This window comes from Marmota monax, unplaced genomic scaffold, assembly GCF_021218885.2.
Source record: "Marmota monax isolate L192 unplaced genomic scaffold, Marmota_monax_Labrador192_F-V1.1 WCK01_AAM20220418_F8-fsc00139, whole genome shotgun sequence".
NCBI classification, from domain to species: Eukaryota; Metazoa; Chordata; class Mammalia; order Rodentia; family Sciuridae; genus Marmota; species Marmota monax.
In genome coordinates, this window is record NW_026695226.1 from 703733 (window position 1) to 731155 (window position 27423).

General features: G+C 35.6%; 1 protein-coding gene across 1 annotated transcript in view; it reads right to left on the reverse strand.

The window, feature by feature from the left end:
* The window catches only part of Elapor2 (endosome-lysosome associated apoptosis and autophagy regulator family member 2), a 161619-nt gene that overhangs the window by 12501 nt on the left and 121695 nt on the right, over nucleotides 1-27423 (reverse strand). The window contains exons 11-21 of the mRNA XM_046435396.2: nucleotides 25291-25381; nucleotides 24367-24469; nucleotides 22986-23123; nucleotides 21259-21522; nucleotides 20392-20565; nucleotides 17187-17376; nucleotides 15640-15736; nucleotides 14899-15000; nucleotides 4455-4581; nucleotides 2190-2368; nucleotides 1015-1180 (exon numbers count right to left, since the gene is read on the reverse strand). Of these exons, the coding sequence (XP_046291352.2) occupies nucleotides 1015-1180; nucleotides 2190-2368; nucleotides 4455-4581; nucleotides 14899-15000; nucleotides 15640-15736; nucleotides 17187-17376; nucleotides 20392-20565; nucleotides 21259-21522; nucleotides 22986-23123; nucleotides 24367-24469; nucleotides 25291-25381 (1631 nt within the window). The remainder of the gene's footprint in view (nucleotides 1-1014; nucleotides 1181-2189; nucleotides 2369-4454; nucleotides 4582-14898; nucleotides 15001-15639; nucleotides 15737-17186; nucleotides 17377-20391; nucleotides 20566-21258; nucleotides 21523-22985; nucleotides 23124-24366; nucleotides 24470-25290; nucleotides 25382-27423) is intronic.

Sequence of the window (27423 nt, forward strand, 5' to 3'; positions counted from 1 at the left end):
TAAACTCCTATATAAAAAATTAAAATTAAATAACCATTTGTAGAAAGGGAAAATGGCTTATTTATTATATTGTTAGATAATCCCCTATGTTTGTGTGCCTAAATTAGAATAATAAAAAGAAGATAGTTACTCTAAATACTCTTATAAATGTAATCTTATGTGTTTTGTCTGTCCTCCTGAAAAATCATTCAAAATGTATTTGCTTTCTTCTGGTTCATTCTAATTTTTAATCTTGAGTGGTTAAATTGGCCATTTACATCTCTTAAGTCAAGGGTGAAGAATGCCAATAAAATGTGTTTTCACATAATATTTAAGGTTTCACATTATGTTTAGATACAATAGTCATTTCAAATCAGAAAAATATGATGGTATCCTAAACACCTCAACAGCTTATATAACTTCTGTTTTCTCCATGTAAATTAACTTTGTTATAAAATAAACACAGAAATGAACACAGATGAGATCTTTTATTAACCTAACATTTTGTTTTTTAAAATTATAAGATAACACATTATCTTCGTGAAAATTCAAATATTACAAAAAGGTATTACTTCAAAGACAATGTACTCTCATTATTTCCCTATTCTCAAAAAGCAGCTACTGTTATTATGTTTATTATGTGAATACTAACATAAATATATGTTTAATAGAAATATGATAGTCTACTTGTTGTTTTTACTTTATCCTGGATCTGACTATCAGAAAACATAAACATCTCAATTTTTAACAGCCACAGAGCCATAAAGTATTCCATTACTTTGATATATAAAAATTTCTCATCTAACTCCTTATTGATGGTACATAAAGTTGATTCTACTCTGTTGACTAGTAAAAACAGTCCTGCAGTGAATATTTTTGTATTTACATCATGTACTTCTAAGAGTGTTTCTGTTGGATACATATCCACTGAGAGATAAACATGCTGAATGACAGAACTTTGCTTGAATGCTATTAAGCTAATACAGCCCCAACTTATAAATGCTCAGTAATTCCAGTCTAAAATTCTACTCTCACCTTTGTTGCCAAAGATTTGAGTTTTCCCAGTAGAGACTGTTTATTTGAATATACAACTTCCTCTTCATTATCTTCTCCTTCCATTATAGCACAACTGTCTGCAGCCGGGAGTTCACACTCTTTTGAGTTAGTTGTCATTACTAATTTGGAATATTTGTACTCCAGTCTAAGTGGTAGTAAATAAAACAAGCAAATAAATAAATAAAGTAGCCATTTACATCAATAATAAATTAATACTTACTGTATGTGATTATATAGCAGCTCATTAAATTGTCTTCTTGTACTATCAACAAATTTCCCTCACCTAAAGTATGGCTTTACGTGTTCTCTTTTATCAACCATGTACATAAAAAATACTTCACAGAATGTCAGAGAATCAGTTCAACACAGTTAATTCTACCACTTACTTTAAATTGACTGAAGTGTCTGGTTATGAATAACATTTGAAAAACAAAGAAAAATCTTGAGGTCTGAATACATTTCCTTAATTTATTAATATGCTCATGACAATTCACTATCACGTTTTCCAAAGTTTAGTTCATAAGCATGAAAATATCAAACAGGCAAATGAGTTGATACTTACTGTCTCCCTATATCATTCACACCTTTATGCTTAACTTAGCATCTCAGATATTAAGGTTGACCCTAGATGTTAGAATTCAGATTTTTCTATAGCCCACTGAGATGTAAATCATTGAAAAAGATTCAAGTTGTATAACAGATCAATATGCATTCAGGGGTTAGAATCAATATTCAATCCCAGACTCTTGGAGACGTGGGGTAAATAAATGTGATATTTGCCTATATACTTAGTCAGTTTCTTTGCAAATATCCACCCACAAGAAATTTTAAAAGTGCAGCAAGAAGACAGCATGATGTCATAAAACAAAAAAAAAAAAACAGACTCAAAGGAAAATTCTGCCTTCAAATCTCAGCTCTGTTACAGTCACCTGGATAATCTGAAGCCTCCATTTTTCTATTTCTTTTTAATAAGAGACTCTAATTCAGTGAAGTTTAATGTTCTATGATATTTCTACTGTCAGAGTAGAAATAACCACTTCACTAGAAGAAACGTATCTCTGAGACAATGTACAGATTTAATGATTAGTTCTAAAAATTTCACAACACAAACAGACCCTAGAGTTCTTACATGATCATGCAATGAGGATACTTACTTTTGATTCTTCTTCCAGAAGTAGCATGTTAGAGCCACCAGCAAAACGGCTGTGAAAGCTCCCACGCCTGCTCCTACTTTTAGCCAAAAGTCAACTGTTTCACAGGTAGACAGCTTTTTCTCAGGCAAAGAAATTCCTTTAATGCACCATTTAGGTTCATTCCAGACATATAAGGTTTCCTTTTAAAATAAGTAAGTTGAAACAGAGATGAGAGAAGAAATAAGATTCAGATTCAGTTTTGAAAGCTAAATGGGTTATTGGGTCAATTCTCATGTAGAAGAATTTATTAATCCTTCATTCATATTAAACTTAGCTCCAGAGAAGGAAGAGATAAAGAAGAAAGTGAATAAAATAACAAAAGCAAATGTAAAATCTAAATAAAGACATGAATTGTCACATCAGAAGGGTGTACTACATGTTGAAAATGAATTCATCTAGACACATCTTTAGGCTATTTTCCTCAAATTTCAATGACACTGACATCTTAATTTTGCTTTTAAATGAAAACTTTAGTTGTTTAATATAATTAATTAGAAGGGATTTTACTCTCCCACCACTTAGGCCCATAAGTCCAACAAGTCTCTCCCTTAAACAGAAGAGACCCCAGGCCCAGGGCATGTATTTGCACCATGGCTGGCAGACTTGGTAGATGGTATGACAATAGGCACACAGACTACACCCTTCTGCTGTGTGTCAAAATAAGTAGGGCATTACTCTGGGTCACCCCTTCCCACACCTGGTACTCTTGACCTCCCAAAGTAGGTGACTTAATTCCTTTAGAACAATGTTTCCCATATAGCAAGTTGCACCTAGTCACTGAATAATAAAAGCAATATACTAGATCTCAAACAGGAACTTTTGAAATAAGTAGACCAAATAAGGCATATCAAAAATTAAAATCAGAGTGCAGGGCATGGTTGCTTACATAGTTCAACATGTACCACTTACCAGTAGCAATTTCTATGATTATATTCAATGACATTAAATGACATAGGACATTACTGTGCCTCCTTAAATTGTATGGCACATGATGATTACTTTATCCACACTTTGACATAAGAATAACACCATAATTTTTACTTTTATGTCTTATGTGGATCAGAATATTTTTGCAGTAAGCCATGAAGTGATATGCAGAAGAATCTTTTTTACTTTGAGGAAAAGTTTCAACAAAGGTTTGAATAAGAACTTTCTGCCTGTGTTTTAGAATATTAGTGATTGAGGGTTTTTTTTAAATAGATGATACCTGTGATATTTTCATTAAGCATAGACCAAGTAAATTATTTTTAAATAGGTTACATTTTTATAAGAATGATGAAGTGAAATGCAGGAGTATATTCAAATTTTGCTGCTGCATCTCTAAATGTAAATCAAGACAATACAGAGAAAACTGTAAACTCTAGGGAGCAAACACCGACTACATTTGAAGTGCATTCTACCAAGAAAAAAAGATTGTGCCAGAGTTTATATGGTTTTATAAAATGTATAACGTTCAATGAAAATGGCAAGCTCTAATGTCTAGTGGCAGACTTACACATCTTAAAGCTTCAAAATTAAAGACACTTGTAAAACCAGTGCTTAACATCTTAATCAACTCATTAAATACAAAGAAAAAAAAAAACTCGAGCAATTGACAAAATGTTTTAGTCATTCTGTAACTATTAATTAGAAACTTTGTCCCTTTATCCAATCACATAGCATTGGAAAACAAAAATAGCTGACACTGCAGCCAAAAGATTTATTCTTCCAACATGTAGGGATATACTTTGAACAGGATTAAGATAAATTTGATGATAAATCTAAAAATATTTCTCTCAGAGCTAACATGGTATCACTCAAATCTTTACTCTGCATGACTTTAGCTGCAACGCTTAATACACACTTAGAACCTGGGATAGATTTTTGAGATCCAATTTGATAAGAGCACTCTTATCACAAGCTGTAAAGCTCTTTTTGTTCATATCAGCTATATAGGCAGGACTTAGATTGCATAAATTTAACTTTATTTTCATCTGCATTTGATAAAGTTGTAAAACTGGGGAAGTGCATAAAGTGGTCAACATAAAGTGAAAAGTAATAAAGGACAGAACTGAAATAGTAAGATGATTAAAAATTAAAAGATACTGTAATATTTTTCAATAACTGTTTTTTTTAATCATGAAGCTGGAACATCCAAAGAAATCCATTCCTTTCATTGGCATAATGGAGAACTCAGCAATAAGTTGTCATTTGTCAATGATATCTATAGATTGGTTTGGTCCTTACCTGAAATCCTCGTTTGCAGGCTCCCTCAATCTCATGGAAGTCATGCTCGGTGCACAGAGGGCAAGCTTCAGCACTCTCCCATAAGAAATAGAATGCACATCCATCACAGGTGCCTGCTGGGCATTTGCTGAAATAAAAAAATCAAAAATGCATTCCATCCATTTCAATCAACATTTGAGTGCCTACTGCATACTAGGGAGCACAATATGAATGCTAAGGAAACACATATGGGGAAAAAAAACTAAAGGAGGTGAAAACCACAAAGAGATAACTCTTGGCACCTACTAGGATGGCTAAAATAAAAAAGACTATAGTAACTGTCATGAGAATGTGGAGAAACTCGAACCTTTATACACTGCTGATGGGAATATCAAATGACAAAATTGTCAGGAAACGTCTGGAAATGACTCAAACAATTAAACACAGAGTGGTCATATGATCCAGCAAGTCTACTCCTAAGTATCTACCCAAGAGAAATTAAAGCATATGTCCATACAAACACTTTACATGACTATTCAGAGTAGCATTGCTCATTATGACCAAAAGGTGGGAAATACCCAAATATTCATCATCAGACGCATGGATTAAAAAAATGTAATGTCAGCACTATGGAGTATCATTTAGGTATAAAGAGAAGCTCAGTACTGACACATGCTACAACTTGACAGACGTTGAAAATATTGTGCTCAGTGAAAAAAAAAAAGTCACAAAATTCCATGTGTTATATAATGCTATTCATATGAAAGACCAGAATAGGGGGATCTTTAAAAGATGGAAAGTAGACAGATGGGACTTGGAAGAGGACTAAGGTACAGGAAGGTGAGATCAAAAAAGGTTAAGAGTTTCATTCTGAGGTAATGAAAATGTTCTAACATTGTGGTGATGCCTCTACATTACACCACACTGTGAAAAAAAACCATAAAAACCCCTGAGTTATATGCTTTCAATGGGTATACTGTATGGTATGTGAATTCTCTCTCTCTAAAAATCCATTTTTCAAAAAATTTTACAGAATGACACAGATAATGACAGAAAGAGCTCTGGTAAGGTTCTTGGTAGAAGTGATGTCTAAGCTAAGTCTAGAATATTCAGTAGGAGACAACCTGATGAGAAGGGGAGAAAGCAAACGAATTCCTGCCAAGGGAATGGAATGATATGATGAACTGGTAGGAAATTACATCTGGATCATTGTTGCTGGAGCTTCCAGAGCAAGGTGGTGAGCATGTGCTGGACACGTAGTCAGGAACTAGGTGGTAAAAAGCCTCAGGTGTTAAGGAGGTTGCAGTTTCTATTGAAGGTAACCTGCTTAAGGGAGGTGCTTTAAGAAAAAGAATGGTACTCGGGACCATGGTCTTTTAGAGAGTAGGTGAAAATATGATCACAGAAATGTCTACAGTGAACAAACTAACCAACCATCAGGTCAACATGCAGCTCAGCGAGGCAAATGATTTTGCAGTCCCTGACTTCCTTGACCTGAGGGTTACCTTCACCACTGGAGATGATGGCTTGGGCTTAGACACAGGGGCAGGATGGCACTGAGCCAACCCCCTAGGATGGCCTGAATGGAGACTTTTTGAAATACTGCACTCTGGTGGGCAGGTCCATTATATCAATCTGCCTCTTTGATTTTAGGAAGATAAACAGAAAGGTTTAAAATCAACCTCCTGTATGTGTATAGAATCATTACTGATAGAAGCTATTTGGAAAGGTTCTAGAAAGAATAGATATTTTGTTCATGAATTCATTAAAACTAAGAGAATACTACTAGTTTGTCTACCATGCTTCCAGCTCTCTTAAGTCAAGTCTTATAAATGCAGGCCTTCCCTGAACCTTTAGGCCTTGACTGGTGTTGAGTATGGGTCTCCTAAAAAGCCAAATGACAACAAAAAAAGATGGATATAAAAAATGAGAATGTTACATAAAACATCTTTTTTGAGTTTTAATTGCAAATGTCTTTTTAACCATTAAAAAGATACATAATCCAAAGCCAGGCACATTGGTGCATACCTGTAATCCCAGTGGCTTAGGAGGATAAGGCAGGAGGATAGCAAGTTCAAAGCCAGCCTCAGCAATTTAGATAGGATTTAAGCAACATAGCAAGACCGTGTCTCTAAATATCATGTAAAAAGGGCTGGGGATGTTGCTCAGTGGTTAAGTGTCTCCGGGTTCAAAAAAAAAAAAAAAAAGATACACAATCCAAAGTTATTCTTGTCTATCAGCAAAGTAAAACTATATACTGCTATTTAATTAAAAATATTCTAAGACACCCTGGAATTGTGAATAGTAAAAAAACCAAATCTATCTGGGCTTATATTTGTAATCCCAGTGACTCGGGAGAACTGAGGCAGTAGGATCCCAAGTTCAATGTCAGCCTCAACAACTTAGAGAGGCTCTAAGCAACTCAGTGAGACAATGAAATAAAAAAATTAAAAGGACTGAGGATGTGTCTTAGTGGTTAAGCACCTCTGGGTTCAGTTTCTTGTACCAAAAAAAAAAAAAAAAAAAAATTAAATTTTTTAAAGAATCAATGTGTCTGAAACTTCATATTTTCACATGCTATTTTTCCAAATGTCTGTGTGCTTTAGACTGAGTAGACACAGGTAGGAGGTAACTAAAGGCAACATTTTCTATAGCATGTTATAACAGAGGCCCAGGGTTTTGCCAACATAAGAACAATGGCAAACGGTGACTCTTTAGAAAAATGGCTTAGATCTTATCTGCCTTAATTTATCTATTTGTAAAAAGGGAGTAATTAGTATATTCTGAGAACCAAAGAGAGTTTTAAAAAATAGAAGTAAAAATGAAAGATGAAAACCATGCTACATAAAATATTATCACTACTTTCCACTTTTTTTAACAGTAGTAAAAGACTCAAAACTGTTCTTTTTAAAACTATATAGCCAGTTAGAAAAAAATTCTTCAAGAGCAAAATTATTAATTTCATAACAATTATTTACAACTTTAAAAGTAATATACTTTCTGTTAATGTAGCAAAAAGTACCAATAGGCCTTCAACTCAAATATCTCCTCACATATTTTTTTCTACTTTATCTTCCCAACACAGAGAAGTTTTAAGGGAAAAGAAAATAAATTATTTTGCTTAAGAAAACAGAAGGGTAAGTCTATTTAAGTTTGAGAAAAAAAGAATTTAGATGAGAGCAAAAAGAAAAAAATAATCAAGTTGCAAAACCTCTGGAAAAAAGACTGTTTACAATTCTAACTGGACTGTAAAATGATAGCATATTTTCCCACAAATGATTCAACTCCTCCTTTTCTCTGTCTTACTTTTGTAATTTGTTAAAATCAAATATGTGCTATGCTGACTTTACAGCATAGGTTTTTGATGTTGCTGTTTTTCTTGTTTTGTTTTGTTTTGTTTGTACCAGGGATAGAACCCAGAGGCACTCAACCACTGAACCACATCCCCAGCCCTTTTTATTTTATATTTATATTTTGAAACAGGGTCTCTCTAAGTTGCTTAGGGCTTTGCTAAGTTGTTGAGACTGGATGAACTTGTGATTCTCCTGCCTCAGCCTCCCAAACAGCTGGGATTACAGGTGTGCACCACCATGCCAGGCTATAACATAGTTCTAATAAAATGAAAGAAAAAATTTAAAGCACTGGGAAAATTCAAGACTATTACCAAGGCACATTACTTTCTGAAAAACTTATACTTGCTACAGAAACTAAAAAAAAAAAAAAATCAAGACACTGATGTAATTTATAAGACTGTCATTAAATGTCAAAACGCTACAATGCCTATCCTTGATAGACTTCACTTTTTAAAAGACACTCTTAGGCTAAAAGGAGTTTAGTTCAGAATCAATTACTTAGTGCTTTTAACCCAATAAATCATTTAAAATGTGAAACATCCAAATTTGATCCTTTGTTACAAACCTAAAATGCATAGTTTAAATCAAGCCTTCCCTGAGAAATGACAAGGATATATGAAGCAATAATAATTTCAACAGTCTTATTTATAGAATGAAAACGGAAGAAAGTACAAGAGAAAAACAAAAAAAAAATACTTTTTTCTACCAAGAGAATGAAAAAGCAAGTAGCAAAATAGATAAATGCATTATTGCCAAACATTTGAAACTCAGTTTTCCCTTTATTACCTATGCCACCATCATCTCCCTGACTTCCCCTAACTTTTAAAAGTAGGAATGCAGAGTTGTCATGAATTATGCTTCTTTGATAATCTTTGGGCTACTCAAGCAGCACAGAAACCAGGAAAGAAATGTCTAAAGAGACAGTACATGGTCATGGGTGGCTGGGGCATGTGAGGCCAGGGTTCTGCAGGATGACCACATGTGCTATGAATTCTGGGGAGAGAAAAGACTGATTCAAAGAATGACCAGGTCAGCCAAGAATAGATTTCCCAGTTTTCTTACTTAACCTTGTTATTGCCTCGTGAATTGGGGTGGCACTGGCAATGTATAGGAATTCAGGTGAATCTTTGTTTACGAAGGTAGAATTTGGATTCTAAAGTGGGACACATTTCTTGGGGGAATAACTAGAGGGAGAAATGGACAATTGGTTTCATCTTTTAAATAAATCATCTTTCTTAAAGCAGAATAGATTTGGTTATGAATTCAGGGAGAAGAATCTTTTTATGACCTAAATAATACTCTATTATTAATTGTTTGATGGTTTATAAGTGAATGTAAATTTGTTTTGCCAAAATTCCACTCAGAACCCAGAGTTTTAAAAAATGTAGTTACCTTGCCAATATTTTTCTGATGATCTGAAAATTACTCTTGGGAGACAGTGGAAAGCTGACAGTCCTGTGCTCCTAGAACATTTGTCATCTGGTGTCAGGGCACTACCGTTGCTGAGCATCTTTCACAGGGAGTTTTTGTGGGTTTGTTGGCATCCCCCAAAGCATAGGGGATGCTGTCTCTAACTTGCAGCTGGTAACTCCTCTCAGTTTTGGCATCTCACAAAACTTAGTTTTTCTCTACTAAGGATGTCTTGTTATTGACAGAAGGCCCCCTTGTGTGGAATCCATAAAACACCATCATATCTTACTTCAAATTTGTTTAGCTAAGGCTGGAAAAGTGTAAGTCACTCATGACTATTTTAGTCTACTCAGGCTGCTATACTAAAATACACTAAACTGAACACATAAATACATCAGAAATTTATTTTTTTGTGGTTCTAATGGCTGGGAAGTCCAACCAAGATCAAGGAGCAAGCAGATTTGGTATCTAGTGAGGGCTTGCTCTCTGTTTCATAGATGGTGCTATCTTGTGACCTCACAAAGCAGAGGTGCTAGTTAGTTCCCTGGGGTCTCTGTTATAAGAGTACTAATCACATTCATATCATGGCATGACCTATTATCTCTCAAACCACTACTTTTAATATCAGCTTGGGTTTGACATTAGATGATGCTATTGCAGTGTGTGAACTGAGGAGGATATACACATTCAGACCCTAGCAGACTGAGTAAGAACATAGTGTTTTTGCTTTTTTTTTTTTTTTTTTACTGGAAGCTCTTTGATATAGGGATATTGAATTATACCAATCTCCTGAAACAAAAATTTTCCTTTCTAAAGAGACTATCCTGGATTAATTATCTAAAGTCAGCATCTGATGAAGATCTAGACAAACTTAACTGACTGCCCGGTTTTCTTTTATCCACATTTTCTTTTTCTTCTCTAGTGGAAAAAAATTAATTTTTATTATCCATATTTCAAAATGATTCTAAAACTTTGTCTTGTAATGTCATCATGTTGTGTCTGAAGATTACTTGTTAGTGTTTGAACTATACAATTTCAGCAAGTATTGACTTCTCCAATTCTTGATCATAATGGCTTTCAGTTATCACATATGCTCCTAATGCCATTATATGCTTCATACATTTTAATATTCTAATAACATATTTGGCTTTAATAATTTGAGATCTATTGCCTTTTTAATTTACCCTATACAGACTTAGACATGTATTATTTGTCCATAAAGGTTCAAAGGAAACAAGAAAATAAGGAACTCACTTAAACATCTTTCTTGGGCTCTTAACTTAAAATGGATAGACTTTCTGGCTTTAACAATCCTTTACCAAAGACCAAACAAAATACTACATTAGCATCCAATAATTCTGGTGATTTTGCTAAAATGACTATAAGTTAGAGCCTGTGGAGCACACCTCTGCAGTGCCCCACCCCTGAACAGAACTGTGAAGCAGTCCTTTCATGAGGTACAATAGCCCCAGAGATCACAATGAAAATTAAGATGGATTTGGGATTTGAGAGAGATTTTGAAAAACAATTTTAGACTAATTTTTAAGCTACTCAAGCATGTAAACAAAGTCATAAATTGGGAGGGATGAAGGGAAAGAAAGAGATCAGTATGATGCTTTAACAACCTTATTATATATAAGAAGGTACCAATATCTCGTACATCAATTTAGTTCCCTCTGGGATAAATGTGCCACATGCCTCTTTGCTTAGTGGTATTCTATGCAAATCTCTGCCTATGAGGAAATGGAAGGGAAATGGCAAGATGAAAGAACATGGAGTGACAAGAACCAGAGAGGCAGTCGGGAGATCACTGCATCGTGACTATGCCACTTCTTAGCCACACAACCTGGGGCCTTGTTTCCTGCTCTGTGAAGTGAAATGGGTTTGACTCAAGGATCTCATTGACACTATGGCAGATCTATTATGAAAGTAAAAATGGTTCCCACAGCCTGCTTTCTAAGAAGGACTTCATATTGTGATGGCAAAACCAAACCTGGTTATGAAATGAAATTATGAAAACATTATGGTAAGAAACCAATGCCTGGAGAAAGGGTCAGTTCTCCTCCCCTCTTTCAGCCTTTCTCCAGGAAGCCTAATTAAACATGGGACCCTACCTTTTGGATTGTAAATAAATGCCCTAGGAGTCTGACTACTCCTTCTTGAAATGTAACAGATGCCTGTGAAAAGACCCCTTTCTTCTTATCTGTTTCTGTGAGCATGCTTTATGTTAAAGACCCTGTACAAGGCCTTTCGCCCCATAGAGTAGGAAATTTTTTTTTAAAGAGGAAAAAAGCCCCAGTGATAGGATGGGTCTAAATGATGCCAAATAACCTATCAATGTTGTGAGAAACTGTGGATCAGGGCTCAGAATTTGGAGTTTTGTTTTCCTCTGGGCCCTCCACGATAAAATAGTTTGGAGTTCCCCTCCGGGGACTGCTTGCTGCTTTTCAACCAGTGTGTTTCCTGCAACAATATAACATTTTCACCTTCCAATAATTTCTCATGATTTTGTGAATAGGATGTTTTGTTTGTTAGTTTGTCTGTTTGTAGTACAGGGGATTAAACCCAGGGCCACTTGCATGCCAGGTAAGCACTCTATACTGAACCACATCCCCAGGACTCATGATTTTTAGAGTCCTTTGGACACACACTTAAGTCTGCATTACTCCTAATGAAAAAGGAGGCTTTGATTTCTCTGTGCACCTCAGATTATAACTTAGGTTTAGAAAGCCTGGAGAGACATCTATTTAGGAAGTTTGGAGGTTTATCTAGGGATCTTTACAGTCTATTGGGTTGGTAGTATATTCTCTACTTAAGGGGCAAACTTCACTACAAAAACTCAAAAGTCCATTCCAGCTGTCAGACTGTACAAGGCAGACTCCAGGCTGCTAAATTTTCATCTAAAATGTCTCACACCCTCCACAAACTTTGTGGAATTAGAAACCAAATACATTTGCCAGACAAAACAGACAGGTTGGTGTTTTCAATTGCACAAGAGTAGGCAGCCCAGATGACGTGCTGCTCCTGTGAAGTTCACGTGTCACACAGAAAAAACACACATTCCCTTTTTCTCACCCAGAGTAAACACACATTTCCCTTTCTCTCCACCCCACATTAAGACATTTTCACTTTTCAAGGGCTGAGGGTCTTTCAACAGTTTCCTAGGCCACTGAGATTCAAAATCTCAACCAACATTACTACTGTTAATATCCTTTGGCCTGATTTGCCAGTATTCTTGGCCAAGAAGGAGAATTCCTGGGGATGGAATCATTTTCAAGCTACCAAGGTCTCCCTCTGAGACTTCTTAGTCAGTACAGTAGGCTTCTCAAGGACTGGGGTCTAGTTAGCATCTCTCAATCTACCCTGGAGATCTTAAAGCTTAAAAAAAAAAAGTGCAAAATAAGACCTCTTAAAAAGCAGCCTGAGAAACCTGTTTGTAGGAAATCTTTATTCAGCCCTGAAGCTAAAAAAAAAAAAAAAAAAAAAAAAAGAAGAAGAAGAAAGAAAGAAATCCAATTATTTCAGGATAAGCTGCTGTTTCTCATGTTCTGTCCCTGAGCTCCCCCTTGTGCCCTGATGGGAAATAGATTCAAGGGAAAACTAGAGGTCAGCACATTTAGACTGTGGGGTTTAAGCACTACCCTAGAGGAATGGTCTGTACACATTAGGATGCATCACAACTTCAGACAAAGAGCTCTCAAGATACAGTGAAGACTCTACTCTGAAGACCATGGCATTTTAAATCAGTTTTTCACAAAACCAAGAAGCAAAAATCTGTCTCTGGGGGAAAAAAAAAGCCATATCTAAAAATGTAGGTTAAGATAAATTATTCTCAAATTTTAATATGCAACATAATCACCTTGCGTTTTTAAAAATATTCCTGTGTTAACCTCCAGACATTCTGTAAGTTCTAGAAATCAGTTTTAAAAATAGAGACCCTAAGGTATTCTGTTGCAGATGATATTGAAAAACCCTGGCAAAGACAGTTAAGTTCCCTAAGTGGCAAAGATTGCCAGAGGTGAGAAACGAAACTTAACTGGTTTTCTCCTCTCAAGGAAAAGTTCACTTTCTAGAAGCCATCATTTAACCCTTTGAGACTATTTTTGTTATTACATTAAAACATCAAGACGTACCTTAGCAGAGTCAGAGTAATAATTTCTCTTAAGGTGAGAACTATCCTTTAGGAGCATGATTTGTTTGAATCAAAGACATAGCAGAGGCATCAGAAGCCATCCCAATTAGGCTCCCAGAGGCTAGACCTCAAGAGGTTAGTTGCAAGGTCCAAAAGGGACCTCAGATGTGCTACAGTAAATAGAAGGAGCACCTGAACTCCAGGCTCTCTGGCAGACTATCAGAGAATGATGAAAGACTTGAGCTTTTATCACTGTACCCTCTGAACACATCTTTTCATAAAGACAGTGTGGTTTGCTGCCTGGACTCTGGCTTAGAGGCTGCAGAAGGATCTTCTGAGTCTACAGAGCATCCGTCTCTCCCTGCTCCTTTCTCTGCCATCTATTACCTTTTATACTCCTTTCATCACGTTCTTTTCTCATCTTGAATAGGTGAAAATAATAATTAATTTGTAGGTCTGTGAAAACCAGAGAGATGCAGTTTGGTGAGATGTGAATGCTGGTATGCCTTTATACCCCAAAAGAAACCAAAAACAATGTGTTACCACTATAATTATTTTTAGGATACACAAAATGAAGCAACGCTTAGACCACTGATTTCCAATCCTGATATGACATAAACAAAATAGCTTAAAATTTCTCAGGGGTTATTATGAAATTATAAAAAACAAATATCAATCATTTTCTTTTTCAAAATACATGACTTTGCAGTTTAATGGAGAAAAATCTTCAAGTCGAACTATGATCCAAAGATACCTTAATACTAATAAGAATAGAAATAATCTATATACTGAACAATACATGTGAAAAATAATCTAAACACTGAACAATAAATGTGAAAAATAAAAATCAAGAGACATTTGAATGTCCCTCATATCATGAAAGCTTTACTTAAGTTGATAGTTTTCTAAACCCAGGAAATTGCTTATGCTCCCCTACTGTGCCCACACAAAGTGAACTGTATAATCATATCTAGACTGTGGAGCGCTGCTTCCTCAATGCCAGTCAGTCAGGGAAATGAACTGTATTTTATCTAGGCCAGACTCACTAGTGATTCCCCTATCATGAAACAGAAGTCTGAGGAGCTGGAAATGAATCCTACAAACTCTCCAACCTGGTCCCATCCCCTTTCAGAGAAAGAAACTATAACTCGGAGGTTAGATTACTTAATCAAGATCACCCAACAAGTTGGTGTTAATCTTGTACTAATCTAGGGAAGTTCCTAATCCAGCTCTCAAGGAAATTAAGATGAAACACTAAGAATAAATACAAGGACACAGTGTAATTAATTGTACCTAAATAACTTTCAAAGAATTAGATATTCAAGGCAAATGGAATAAGGATACGGGGAAATATTGATATCGACCAGGTACCTATTCTTTCTTCTTCACCCATGCTTAGTATAACCCTCAACAAAAACCTACAGATACCTTTGTTCTCTTTCTGCTTTATTCCCATAAATAATGTTTTAAAATAAGATTCTAGATTTTTCCTCTAAAAATAAGTATGTATATATCTATTATATGTATTATAAAATACAAATGTTGAACAATCACATATAAATAAGAATACCTGGGGACTGAAATCATGCCCGCTCCAGGTTTAGTAGGATTACACCTCATTTTCACAGCAGTTGATCGGCCATTAATACAGGATGTTGTAGTTGTGGAAGACCTATTATGAGGCAAATAGTATTTTAAAAAACAGAGGTGACACAGATCATGTGTATAATCATTCTCATGCTCTATAAAGAAGAAAAATGTATTAAAGTTTGCTAATTTAGAATACAAATTCAGGTCTCTTATTTTGACTATGCCAAGTTGACAACTTTCCCAGGCAAAGTGACAAAGCTATAATCAAGGTGTTTGGTAAAGCTATAGAATTTTAATCAAATTATAATCAAAATATTCTTAAAGGGAACAGGGTTCAGATCTACTTAGGCTGATGTTTTGATGTGTGAATTAGAATTACTACCTAGACAATGAACTAGAGTGTCCTTATTGCCTAATTTAAAAGTGCATATGTGTGTATGTAAATATATAATATATACATTTATGTGTGTGTGTGTGTGTGTGTATTTGAGAGAAATCACATAAGGCTTTTTAAATATTCCAAGTTTCCTACTTTTTACTAAGACATTTAATGATCAATTTTTTTTTTTATTATCTGTTCAATTCAAGCTACCCAGAGGTGATATTATATATCTTCCCAGGAACTTAACAATAGAGAATGGGAAATAAAAATCCATATATAGAGATATATATGCGTTCCTTTTGATAAAGAATAGTCAAGGAAAGCAGTATCTTCACTTACTTATAAAAGAAATGCACATCTGGTATTTGGCTTGGTGAAACTGGGAACATGTCTTCTTTTATATTAATGTTTTGCAATGTGGTTTCAACTGTTACGCCTAGATGACATTAAAAAAGAAACTATTAAGCAATATGGGAAAACTAGTTTTATTTAATTTCTGTACATCTGAATAGCAAATAGCTTTACTTTGATAACTGTCATTTCGCCAGAAATACTGCATTAAATTAATGCATTCCTGGTAAAAATAAGGAACTTCCCAAACACTCCAAAAGAGAAAAAATTCTACTCCCTGGCCTTGCAATTTAACTTAAGTTACTTAACCTCCCTAGGTCTTATTTTTGGATCTGTTGAATGCATGAAGTAACCTAGATACTCTCTAAAGTTCTTTCCAGTTCGATTAGTTCAAAAATCTACTTTTAAAATTGTTATCCTCTGGTGAGTTTTGTCAATATGCTAGGCTATTTTGCAAATATAGCTTCTTGATCATGGTTCAATATACACATATTTGACAAAGTAAAATTTTCTGTTCCCAGCCAGCTGCGGCAATGCACATCTGTAGTCACAGCTACTCAAGAGAATGAGGCAGGAAGATCACTTGAGCCCAGGAGTTCAAGACCAGTCTGGATAGCACAGAAAGATATATGCCATTTCAAAATATATACACTTCAATATATACATGTGTAAAATATATTTGTAATACATACATATTATATAACATATGTGAACACTAATAACTTCCAGAAAATAACTCTAAAATGTTCTTGATCTAATAAGCAGAAAAGCCGGACTTTTTAATAAGAGGCAAGAAAAATGATGATAGAACTGAAATGCCAGCATTAACAGCATCTTTGCTTCTAACAGAGTTCTGGTGATGAGTGCAAGCCAAGTGATGGGCCTTGTCCTGGAATCTGAAGCTGCATGCCTATGAAGAAGAGAGCAAGGATTCTCAAATATCGCTGCACATCACAACCACTCATGGCACTTGCTGGATTCCAAACCCTCACCCCAGAGGTTCAATCAAGGTCAATGAACTTGATTCCTAAGAATCACTACTTACAAATCTGGTTTCTTCTAAAAACGTCCCTATAGCTTTCAGGACCCAGATACCTGGAGCACATGGGGAGAAACTCAGCACCTCACATTTGCTACCAGTTTACTTTGGATCTCAGAAAAGATTATGTATATTAGTGGCACATACTATAATTTAGATTTAGATTATGTTTGTCTACTGTTCTTGCTTTGGTTTTTTGTTTTGTTTACTTTCATTTTAAAAATTATTTTGCTTTTTAAACTCTTAGAGAATCTGATGAAAGGCATAGAACATGATTTATCATATGAGTTAATATGTAAATTCAGAATCTTGTACTCTGGGAGGTTGATCAGTAGATCCCACACACAGAAGCTTTTAAACCATTTTACAAAATAATGATTTAGAGTTACCTGTTTGTCTTAATCTTCTGTGGTAAACACCAGTGCCATAACAAGTTACCATTACCATAATTTTAGAATAAATGTATGCATGCATATATTAACCATGGGGAACTTACCTAAAAATGTGTCTGCCAGAATGATGGACTGGGATGACAAGGCTGCTCGGAAACCCTTACTTTCAGAAGGGATAATTGTTGACTGGCACACAAAAGCCCCTACCAAGTTGGTGTAATCATCTGATCCTGCCACCATTTCCTTTACTGTAAAATCCGATATGTTATTAGTACAGAGAGCCATCTTCTTCCCCTAGGAAACAAAGTCGCAAGAGGTTTTACTGAAAGTCAGTCTCTAAACTGAATCTCAGTTAGTATTGCTCTAGGAGAGCTCTAGGAGAGCATGACTGTCTCTTCATCACAGAGATTCTGATTTAAGGGATCTGGGGTAAAGCCCAGGCATTATTGTTTTTTTAAAAGCTCTCAAGGCAATGCAAATGTTCAGCCCAGGTTGAGAGCCACTCCAGTTATTCAAGCTCTACTGTTCTTCATTCATGTTGGATGGAAGCCATATAACTAAGTCATCTATGAGAGTCCAGTTCACAGGATATGAAGGAATGCAAAGAGACCAACAAACTGCTGGCAAAGGTTTTAATGCCAAGGAAAAAGGCTTGCCTTGCCTTCTCCTTCACAGGCCTGAGTGTGGCATGAAGATAATATGAAAGCTGAAAAAGAAAGCCTAAAAGTCATAATGCAGCAAAAACCCAGCACGTCCAAATTCTAAACAGTATCTTTATTCACCTACTGCAAGTATCTTTATTCACCTACTCTTAGATCCAGTGATGTGAATCTGTTTAACTATAAAATGAAGACAATATAAGAGGTTAATTTTTAAAATTATTTAGACATTAGCTAGAATGCAAAATTTATTTGTAAAAATTGAAAGATGGTTTAAACATAGTATATTTAAATATACTGCTGTCCCAACACAAAGAACTATAGCTTGCTCCATAATTTCCAGAAAGAAATATAAAAAGAAAATAGGAAAACTATCTCATTTATCGTAGATATATAGACTGTGCACAGAAAGACATAAAGTAGAGCCGGGTGTGGTAGCAAAAGTCTGTAATCTCAGCAGCTCGGAAGGAGGAGGCAGGAGGATCACAAGTTCAAAGCCAGCCTCAGCAATTTAGCCAGGCGCTAATCAACTCAAACCCTGTCTCTAATGAAATACAAAATAGGGTTAGGGATGTGACTCAATGCTCAACTGTCCCTGAGTTCAATCCCTGGTACCCCAAAAAATAAAGTAAAATAAAATAAAATAAAGACATAAAGTATACAGATTTTTCTTTCCTAATGCAATTTGCAATCATGACATATAAATTTTTCTCCCTCTACAAGTTCTTCTGACCCCAATAAGGATTCTATATATTTTTTTGCGAATCTTAAATTGTTGAAGCTAAGGCAAAATAATGGAAAAGAGCAGAGAGAACGTACTGAGGAAAGAAAGGGAAAACAAAGGAAAGACTAAAATAAAATAAGTGAGAATAAAAAGAGCCAGGGGCGGTGATGCATGCTTATAATCCCAGCAGCTTGGGAGACTGAGGCAGGAGGATGGCGAGTTTAAAGTCAGGCTCAGCAAAAGTGAGGTGCTAAGTGACTCAGTGAGACCCTGTCATTAAATAAAATACAAAATAGGGCTGGGAATGTGTCTCAGTGGTCAAGTGTCCCTAAACTCAATCCCTTGAACCCACTCCCCACCCCCCAAAAAGAAAAAAAAAGAGAGAAGATGGAAGAAGAGACAGTAGAATAAAACTAGGAAATGTGTTAGATAATGGAATTAACCTCATTCCGTGCCTCATATAATATCTGACATACATCAGGTATTTAATATAAATTTACTTATTGAACAGACTGGGTGACTAACCCGTATAGTAAGTATGTATGTTGGATCTCTCCATGTAAAGTCAGGAAAGGACAAATACACATCATGTAAAGTGTATAGATCTGTTTTTTTTTTTTTTAAACTTCTGTGTTCATCAGATCTCTATTTCCTTTTAACAAGTTTGATACAGCATTTCATAATGAAGAAAATATTTAGAAGTTACTATAGAAAGAGACACGGAGGAAATGCCTTATTATATTCTCAACTTTGTTGATGGTATATACATATACATTCTTCACAGCACCAACTTCATATGTCCATAAAAATATTGGACACGTAGATCCACTAAAAAAAAAAAAAAGTATCACTTAAGTTTGTGCTTCCTCCAACAACAAAAAAATTCCATTATTAGCAGAGGCAACCTTATCAATTGATATTTGTCCCTGCATATCTCTTTTTTATTTTGTAAAACTTCCTCTTAACGATCATTTTTCTTCTGAAGACACAAAACTGACAATATAAGCACGCTGGTTGATTTGTTAACTTGACTGGCTGAAGGAAAGCCTGGAGAACTGGCAAAGTATTAATTCTGCAAGTGTTTATGAGGGTGATGCTGGAGGAAACTGGTGTGTAAGTCAGTGGACCTACTGGGAAGGTGCACCTCAAGGTGGGTGGGCACCATTCAATTAGCTGGGGATCCAAATAGAACAAAAAGGCAGAGGGAAAGGATTTCTTCTCACTTCTGGAGCTGGTACTCTTGACTTCTCCTGCCCGGGACATTGGAACTTCAGGCTCCCTGGCATTGGGACTCCAGGGATCACATCAGCAGCCCTACTCCCACCACCCACCCACCTCTGGGGTTCTCAGGCCTTCAGTCTCAATTGAGAATTACACCAATGGCATCCTGGTTTTGAACCTTTTGGACTAGGACTCAGACATGCTGCCAGTATTCCAGGGTCTCCGACTTAGATGGGATTTCTTGGCCTCCATAATCACATTAGCCAATTCCCCTAACAAATCCTTTCTCATATAAATTTTTTTCCTGTTTTTCTGGAGAACCATAATACAATAAGCAAGAATAAAACTCTCAAATCACAATTGCTTGCCTGAAAAGATAGGTGGGGTTTGATAAGCCTCGCCCAATTTTATCAGGAAAAAGAAAAAGAAAAAGAAAGACTCTCAATGCACTTCACCACAGCTCCAAGTCTTGGGGTTCAGCTAACCGAATAATGCTTTGATGGACAGAGAACCAAATGATGTCAACCCTGGTAAAGAAAGCTGTAAATATGATAAGAGGGAACAGAGGATTTAAGCAATCAAAGCTCAGTTCCTGACATTGGTTTTTAGTTCCCAGGGAGATTTTACTGGTTTACCAACACAGAAAATATCAACTTAATCAGAGCTAGTATATAGCTCTGTCTCTTCTTGATATCTAAAACTCACCTCATGCCCACATAAACTGATATTGAAGAAATGGAAATATTTTGTTCCTTTGGAGGTGAAGCTGGGCCCATTCATTAAGGAACCCACGCTGCTGAGGTTGCTGAAGTCATAATGCAAACTCTGATTTTCTTTTTCATGGTAGAAAAAGCAGTCGCTATAGCAAACTGAGTGATCCTTTATTTAAAGAGAATAAAACACAAAGAAACAATATTGAAATAAAGAAAGTATTAACTACTACTAAAAATGTGTCCTTAAAAGTTCTAGGTATAAAAACTATTTCAGTAATTTTGTCTTTGTTATATTTTACCATCCTAATACAGAAAATTTCTACATTGTAAATTTTTCTAGGCAGAGTTTAGAGGCCTCAGATTCTTTTAAAGTCAGAGTAAAGTTATTCTCAAATAAGTTTCTTATAGGAAGGTACTTTAAGAAATAGTAAAAATTTCCTGTTATGCCAATTTAAAACTACTTTCACTTCCGTCTGTAATATAACATTAACCTGTACTTTAAATGTTGTAAGATATACTTTCTACATCTCAGATAATTCCTACAGCCAACCTACAAAAGTATTTTATGTGCTCTACCTTAATAATGCATAAGAAATCAATTCTAACATTTTTTGGAAAACATTTCTTATTTGAGTTCTTTGCTTAACATTTTAAGTTCTTAGTAACCAGCCCATTCATAGTACGCATTCAGTGCTGCATAAACATAAAAAGAGAGCAAACAGGAAAGGGAATTAAAAACCTCTTTTTTCCCCAGAATAAATAGCAACATTATAACTTCTAGAGAAACATTAAGGGGAATTCTTGAGTTGACCTATTAAAATATGCTTCTCTGAGAATAACCGAAACACAGCCTACTTACCTGAGTGCTTTTACTCCCAGGCCCACAGGGAATACAAGCCTCCTTGCCATAGACCTGATGTATGGACAGGTAGGTGTCAGGTGGACACTCCTTGCACTGGTTGGTTTCTTTCTCAATGTAGTGGCCTGGGGGGCAGGGGACACACGATGAGCCCGACTGTTCAGAACCAAGGGCACAGGCACGGCATGAAGACGCCACCCCATCAACTGCATTAGTGGCTATGATAGAATAGATCTTCACCATGTCATTGATGAACCGTCTATTCTAAAAAGAAAGCAGAAAGTAATGACTTCTGCCTTGGAGCTTAGTTGTACAACTAGATTACATTTTATGTTGATATCACCAAAACAACTAAGAAGAGTGTTCCAACCTAATAGTTTGTAATTGACAATGAATTAATATCACTCTTATTTGGTCCTTCTTTTTTAAAAAATCCTAAATCTTGAATTTGGAAACTTGGAGTCTCACCACAATTGACATGAGATGTGTCGTATTTGGTATAAACTCGAGCATATTTATAGACTTTTATGTTTGGAAGAACTGCTGAACTTTAGTAAAGGAGCAACTTTTCTCTCATCATTGTTTATTCAGGTCTAAGTCTAAATCTAGTGACACACTGAGGTAGGGTAGAAAACCAATAGACTAAGGAACAGAAAATCCTGGAAGATTAGGACCTCTTGTCCCCACTCAGACACTAGCTGTGTAATACTGATAAAATCACATCACTCCTTTCAGCTTTCCTTCTCTTCTCTAGTGTTTTTGCTCATAAAGGTATATTTATTTCTGCTGAAAGGATATGAAATAGGGAGCAAGATCCTGGATCTTACTATATTTTCCTTCTTGTGATATTGGGTTAATTAAGGTCTGGTTTTCATCAAGCAGTGAACTTAGCTCTAGTAGAATAATGTTTATCCAAATGGCATTTTTTTTTTGAACCTGGGCAAAGATAGAAAAGAAGTGAAGAAAGAAGTAAGATCCCATCACATGTTCATGACCCACAAGATGGTGATCTTAACCCTCCTGAAGAACAAGTGGAATCAGGTAAAATCTGGAGAATATATTCCCCACCGGAAGCCTCAAGGGAAGACAGAAAATGTACTAATTTGCCGCCACAGCATTAAGGCCATTTCTGAACAAGATATTCACCTTGTTCTCATCCTGCTAAGGTCATATGTACAAAGACCCACAAAAAAGAACAGTCCTACTACCATCAAAACACACAATGGAATTTACTTAGGGCAGGGGGGAATGAGGTCTATCTAGCCAGAAAAATACAAAAAAGGAAATGATCTTGTGTGTTAACCCAATTGTGTGTACTGACACATTCCCTAAGAGATAAAATCATAGAAAAATCAAACAGCACCAGATAATTCAGACAAAGAAGACAGTTACCAACCTTCTCAAAATCTCAGAAAGCTTTAATAGAGACAAGTTTTTAAATAGCTATAAAATTAGATTTTCTCTTAAGCTTTAAGCAACTATAATTAGTTCAGAATTCAGAATAATTCAAAGAAATATTGTTATTACATTTCAGACATTCTTACCCTCAAAAGATAAAATAAGTTACCCATTTTTACACCAATCCATTACTTAGCCAGATGACTGATTCCACATGAATAAAAATCTAAGTCTTTTTCATCCATATTTGCGCAATCTCTTTGTGTGCATCTCCACAAGGGGGCACCATCTTTATGTATTTTTAAAAAAAAAGAGTGTTTGGAACTTACATCTTGACCTTGATTAGTTCTCTGGAATGCCCATGTAAATGTAAATGTGGCATTCTTGAAGATGATGTGGGTGTATGCTTGTTTTTCTTTGGTTCCACCCCATGATTCCACCACATTGGTACTTTTTCTATTAATATCCTAAAAGAGTGGAAAAATATAAAATAAAGCACAAACTCAGTATTAATAGACATGTAATATATTTTACAAATAAAGACTGCTATGTTTCATCCACAGAGCTCCTATAAGTCTAGAATAGGGCCTGGAAATTTACATTTTAATTTTGACAGCAGCATAGATGATAGAGTAGACATAACAACAAAGTAAGAGATTATTGACAGTCTAGTTGAAAGACAATAGTTTGAATTTCAGCAATGGCACCATCTAACAGATTAAAGAAATAAGGAAACAGCACCAGAATAACTGAAGACCTATTGGTTATTTGTGGTAAATAGATGTATTGAAGATCATCCATAATTTCTTTCACTGCTATAAAATCAATATTTTTTTTTCAGAATAAATTAGTCTCCATTTAAGTAGTTAGTAATCACAAAACATTCAAATCTCCACATATCTTGTATATTATGGGGGAAGTCGTTAATGATCTATTAACTAGTTAATAAAGGGTTGCTGAGGAAAAACACAAACAAAAACAGAGCAGATCTATGAAGTCACTATTTAAATGTACTGTTAAGCCAGATGCCATGATGCACAGATGTAATCCCGCAACTTGAGAGGCTGAGGCAGGAGGCTCACAAATGAGATCATCCTTGGCAATTTAGCAAGACCCTACCTCAAAATAAAAAAAACGAAAATCACTGAGGGTGTTGCTCAGTGGTTTCATGCTCCTGGGTTTAACTGCCAGTACTGCCCCCAAAAAGTAATCTTAAAATCCTAGCCAACAATTTCCTAAAATCCATTTGAGTTCTTGGTGAGTTCTGAATTGTTACTTTTCTCAAGCTAGGAGTAAGAAAAGAAACAGGCAAAATTATGACATGTGGATAGTAAAGTCCTTTTTCTAAATGTGTTAAATTTAATAAGAAAATTTTTCTTTTTTCCCAATGCTCCACACCTTCATTATTTTCTGCTCTCACTTATTAATACACTTCTCCTTCCTAAGAGTTTAAATTGCTGACTGGTAATTAAGGAGAATTTTCATTCTGCTGGTGCATATTTCTTACAAAGGAATTTTCTACAGGTTAATATTCCCTGGACTTTCTCAGTCACCTGGGCCTCTTCACTTATTTCTCCCCAGGAGGAATAAATGTCTTCTTTATGAGCTGTTTTGCACAATTCTTAATGACTTCTTTAGACATGTTTAAATGTTTTCTAGAAACTTCTAAGAATTCTGAAATCTGCCTTTGAAAGCTTCTCTTCTACTTACCACCATGAAGTAAAGGACACAGTCGGCTGAACAGAGGGTCTCAAAGACAAAGGTTATTCTTCCTAGTTCAGAACCTGTGGCTCCAGTCATAGATGTTGGTGGTCTATTTGACAGATTAAAATTGCAATATTTACATTATGTCCTAAATACAATTTTACAACAAAATTAAGCCACTTTTCCTGTTAAGTTGAAAACTACGTACGTAGTTCTTCTCTTTCCCTATTCTATAGCTTCCTACAAAGCACAACTTCTTCCTCACTCAGATTCTGCAAGTCCACCCCCTTGTTCTAAGGGGAAGTCTACACAGCCATGAAAATATGCCTGCATCTCCTGCTGTATATGCTCCCATTGATCCTAAAGCAAGAATAAAGACCTCTTAGGGCTGGGGTTGTGGCTCAGCGGTAGAGTGTTCGCCTAGCACATGTGAGGCCCTGGGTTCAATCCTCAGCACCTCATAAAATTCAATAAATAAAATAAAGGTATAAAAATTATTTAAAAAAAAATAAAGACCTCTACAGGGAAATCTCAACAAGGGGGACAAAAGCAAAATGACATTAATCAATTTGTAACATCTTCCTTTACAGATAGAACTGAGAAAATAAATAAATAAACCAAAAAATACTCCTGCAAACAACTTAGGCTAAGATTCTTCATTAAGCATCCAAGAATAATGGTTATTATAGCTTTTGATGTAATATTCTAAAAATTTTTAGCTTCACTCCAGCAACACACAACTAAACATTTGTAGTTTCTCAGTCACTGATTCTACAGATATTCCTAAATTTAATACATAATTCTGTAACAGCTTATTTTACTAAGATTTGCAATACTAATATATGCAATAATGGCAGCCATACTTCTATTTCTAGAGGGAATCAGGTGTGAAGATTCTTACAGAAAGGAATCAGAATTGGTTTTCCTTACTTAAATCCTGGAATATGCAAGTTTAAGATCAGGTAATCATTATCAGAACCTCCAGCTCCACTCTGGATATGATCTCCAGCCACCTCCCAACCTGTGAATTAAAAAAAAAGAAAACATTTTTATTAGTAAAAATTCCATTAATGATACTCAAAAATAGTTTTATTTAAGATAAAAGTTACAAGGGAATTAGTGTTTATGTTCAAAGTTAGAAATACTCCAAAGAATTCCCTGTTTTTAAGTCAGTTGTAAATTGCATACATAGGGAAACTTGTAGATACCAATAAAGAGTTTATGAATGTACTGTTCTGCATAAAATTATCTAATGGTAAAACCAACAATAGTTTTCTCACTGAAGCATGAGTTTAAAAAAACTAAACAGTCTTTATTCATTCTAATACACTGAGATAGAAAATCCTAGTCTATAGTAATCAATGTCAATAATCACTACTTCAAGAAGTAAGAGAAAGAAACTAAGGATTTATATTAGTGCTAGATTGGTAATTCAGTAGTTTTTGAAACACATAATCAACAGTTATAGAAAGGTAGCATGTTAAATAGACCTCAATCAAGCTAGTCTTTTAAATAATATATACTAATCTACTGCTTCTAAGTGCTCATTGATCTGCTATCTAAAGGTTGTTAAAAGAAAAAAAAAAAAAGCAAATCAACTCCTAATGCTAAGAGTTAAATAACCATAAAACAAACTGGTCCGGTGGAAGAGATACTCATGACTGCAGTGGAGATAATATGAGAAGCTTTTAGGTTTACTGCTATTGTGTGGTGAGGGTGAAAGGGAAGACTTCACAAATGCTTCCTAAGAATGCCTCCTAACATTCAGAAATGCCACGAAGAAAGACAGAAGAGCAGGAAAGGACAAAGAAAAGGAAGGATTAAAAGGCATATCAAGAGAACAGTATTTGGAAGGGATTACTAAAACTGTGAAAGGAAACATCTCTTGTGTTTCCATATTGCCTATTGTAGAGTCCTCCATGTTTTCCATGTTCTTTCTGAACTGACCAAGAAATACAGAATTCCTTGATCATCCCATGACCTGGCCAGATGCATGTTTTTCCAGCAAGCTTGAACCCAATCCAGGGGTGGTGACGATTCCCAAGCCTGATACAGTGTTTACACTGTTGCTCAAAACTCTGAAATAAACCAGCCCTGTCCCTAAGCCAAGTTCCTCAAACCCTCCTGTAAACTCTGTCCTAACCCTCAGTGTAGAAAAACCTAGGTAGAATCTTCCAAACTCACTGTGCCTTTGGGAAGTTATGTTGTAACACTCAGTATGTAAGTTTTCCTAAAAAGTGCTTTGGACTGATCATCCTAATATCTAGAGCTTCTTTCTTTGGAATCCCAACTGGTCCCACTGTCAGTATAGTTTGGGGCACTACCTTGTAAGAACTCGGCTACTACTCTCAGGGCAACTCTAGCCAAACAGTAGGTCAAACAGAACATTTATTACTATGGTTTGAATCACAGAAAAGATTTGTTGGAATTCTAACTCTCAATACCTGTGAACAGGACCTTATTTAGAAATAGAGGCTTGGCAGCCAAAACAAAGTTAAGATGAAGTCATTATGATGGGCCAAAACATCTGGTGTCCTCAGGAGAAGAGGGAAATAAGGACAGACAGACACACAGGGGACAACACCATGTGAAGATGCAGACATACACAGAAGGAGGAGAGCCAGGTGAAGAAGAGAGGTCAGAGTTAAATTAAACTGCCATAGCCAAAGAGCACCTGGGGTCATGAGAAGCTGGAAAAGGCAAGAATGGATCTTCCCCTCCAGGCTTCAGAGAACATCACCCAGTAAAACTTTGATGTGTGGCCTCCAAAGTGTTGAGAATACAATTCTGTTGTTTTAAGCCATCCATACAGGGGACTCTGTTGGGCAGTTCCCTGGGGAACTAATATGCCCATACCAGTTTAAGCAAGAAAGACACCAACGACAGAAAATAAAGAGATCCAATGTAATCAATATAAAGAATTAGCAGACATTTCACCTTTTTTCATACTGAAACACTGAATATACTTATGCTTATTTTATACTTACAGTACACATCAATTTGAACTAGTCACAATTCAAGTATTCAATGGCCACATGGGGCTAATGGTCACTGTGTTGTACA